Raw genomic sequence first — 3,017 nt, forward strand, 5'->3', positions numbered from 1 at the left:
TTTTGCGTAAGCTTTTCTAATTCCAGTAACATGTCCATATCGTCGTATATAATCTTTAGACATTGTAATTTTAAATTCATCCCATAATTCTCTTGGGTGCACCGGTCGATAATGCATTAATATTCGAACAAAAAGTAGTCTAAGACGTTTCGGTATCATCTAGATAGAAGCTTCGTTCATTGCACGTTTCCATTCTTCGTCGTCTTCAATTAAACCTAAAGCTAAACATGCGGAAGTAAACGTTTGATGTAATTCACCATTGACTGTTTTTAAATCATTATAACTTGTTGCTCCATTGACATTCATTAAAAGAATACGCAAGTGAAATAACTCTATTTCAGTTGGGCTAACTGAGTACATGCGTAATTCCAATGCAATTGAAATAACGCTGACGTTTTTCCCAACGATTAACTTGTTGTCCATCAAGAGTTACTTTTTTAAATACATAGTATAACGGTATATCTGTATATCTGTACTGGCGTGCATCAACATCTCGTTTTTTTAAATCAAAATAGTCCATCAACATTGTTATACGTTCTAAAACAGATTGTAAATTCTCTTCATTTGAACAATAAGAGATAATTACATTTTGTTCGTTTGGTAAATGCACTGGTAAACGAATTATAGCATGACTTTTCTCTTGTAATGTTTTACCTGTAATGCGCCAATAAGCTTCAACTGGTCCTACGTAACGTGCTTCAATAAAATCCTTGATTTCGTCATGAACAATCTCTGTATCATTCACATTATTTTCTATAACAAAAGACGCTGCATCGTGACCTTTGTAAATATATTTGTATAAATGCTTCACCGATTTAATACTTGAAACTATTTCAACATTAATATGGCAATTAAAAATTGTTGATAATATTGGACAATACGGAACAACAAATCGATTATCTACTACAAATTCTCTAGATTTCTCATATGAAATGCTAGTATCTTTTCGACGATATTGCGGATAACCATTTTCATCCATAGTTGTTTCTTCGTGAAAGGGTTTTGGAAAATGTTTCGAACATTTTCCATTTATCATACACCAATCACCACAAGGTCCATGAATCATATTTTTCATGACGATTTCATGTAAATTTTTATCAATAACAGGATCCGGAATTTCAGCGGAAATATACTTGTCAACAGTTTCCGAATTAGTAATTTTGCAATTTTGTTTCAAAGTTACTAACATATGTACATGCGGTAAACCACGTTTTTGAAATTCAATTACATAAACGAATGCTTTTACTTCACCGAAAAATTTTTGTCGAACTATTAAATCTATCATATAATCCTTTTTTATATTAAAAACTCCAGCGCAAATATCAGGTCTATCAGCAGGTTGTTGAGTTGGAAGCAAATTTTCTTTCATTTCGAGCCAATTTGGATTGCAAGTCATTGTAATAAAAACATCTGGTTTACCATACTAGCGAACAATAGCCATTGCATCTTGGTAATTTTGCATCATATTTCGAGGTGAACCAATAAATGTCGATGAAAGAATCATTATTCGTCCAATACGAGTATTAGCGTCAGTTGCTACTTTTTCTAAATAATCAATCAATCCTTGATGTTTTTCTATTCTCAACTGTTTTTGGTTTTCTTTGCATCAATTAATTCTATCTTTTTCTATTTTTACATAACTGTCAACAAGCCATTGTTGAAATAATGGTTTACCCATTAAAAAAACATTGAAACTATCACGTACAGCCATTCGATATTGAACATACATTGATCTGGTTACACGTTTTCCATTAATTTGTTTAATACCGTCGTGCCAACCTTGCGAACCGTACGGATAGTACATTGGATAAATCCATGGTTCAACGTTTGGATCCATTGTACTAACATATTTTAAAGTTTTATCACGTTTATTTCTAATTGTAACATAACAATCAGGAATATATATATCTCCATCAGCGGTAGTTGAAAAAATTGCAGCAATTTTATTAGTCCTTTGAACATTATATCTTCCACGATCGATGCCCGTTTTCTTATTTAAAAATCCCATTTTTAAATTAGGCACGTTTAAACCTAAACTTTCCCGATAACAAATTTCTTCGTGCATCATTTGATATGACTGAGCAAATATATTGTTGCTACGAATAATATCATCTAACGTACGCAATAACTCTTTATCGAGATTTGAATTTGTATTTAAACGATATTCTGTAACTTCGTTAGCGTCAAGAATAAAAAGCTGTCCATAACTTGATTGTTCATTTGTAGCAGGATATAAAGCAGTGTTAATTTGATAATATATTTGACCTTGAATTTTGAAACAATAAGATCCTCGTTTTTGAGCGTTAAAATTAATCAAGTTAGCATTGAAAGATGCAAAAGAAAATGCACTATTGTAAACTCGCAGATTTTGTAAAAACTGTTTTGATTTCTGATGATTTCCAGAAAATAACTGTTGTAGTTCATTAGGAAGTAATGGTAAAGGTCCCAATATTACTTTTCCACGACTACAACAATCGTTGAATGAACTGCCTTAATTGTAAACTTTTTCAGCTTGAAAATGCTTTGCTTTACAGTGTTGGCATTCTACATCCATTTTTCCTATATAATGTTGATTTAAATTATAATAGTTTATATTCTGAAATCCTTTATAGTTGGCTCGGTAATTTTGTACTCTTCTTTTGCTTAAGTTTATATTATGTGTTTGCAATAATTATTCATCATTAGTTCAGGAAAGAATATCATTTACACTCATTGACTGACTTATTTCTGCAATATTTTCATTCGCAAGTACTTCGTCAGTGGTTAACAATTGTTTGTTTATATTAATACTATTATTATTACATTTTGAATTCAAAGTTGTCAAAACATTGCTCTGTAACTTTAACATGCTGTTGTTAACTGTTGTAACAGAACTGTTTAATGTTGTAATATTATTAGGTGTACAACTTCGCTTCCGCCGTTTTCCTATAGATGGCTTTAGCGGTAAGTGGTGGTCGAAATAAATAGATCATAGACGTCATACAATAAACTTGGGCATCTGTCAACATAATCCCATA

At 31.5% G+C, this 3,017-nt stretch overlaps 1 protein-coding gene across 1 annotated transcript; it reads right to left on the reverse strand.

The window, feature by feature from the left end:
* Positions 1-346: 346 nt before the first annotated feature.
* Positions 347-1,396, reverse strand: LOC108757555 (uncharacterized). The gene has a single exon (XM_018502018.1). It carries the CDS (start codon positions 1,394-1,396, stop codon positions 347-349), a length of 1,050 nt encoding a protein of 349 aa, XP_018357520.1.
* Positions 1,397-3,017: the final 1,621 nt, after the last annotated feature.

Source organism: Trachymyrmex cornetzi, unplaced genomic scaffold (genome assembly GCF_001594075.2).
Source record: "Trachymyrmex cornetzi isolate Tcor2-1 unplaced genomic scaffold, Tcor1.1 scaffold1463, whole genome shotgun sequence".
In the NCBI taxonomy this organism is placed as follows: Eukaryota; Metazoa; Arthropoda; class Insecta; order Hymenoptera; family Formicidae; genus Trachymyrmex; species Trachymyrmex cornetzi.

Excerpts from the sequence above, each read along its gene's own strand:
- LOC108757555 (XM_018502018.1), bottom strand. The coding sequence starts at position 1,396 with ATGACTTGCAATCCAAATTGGCTCGAAATGAAAGAAAATTTGCTTCCA.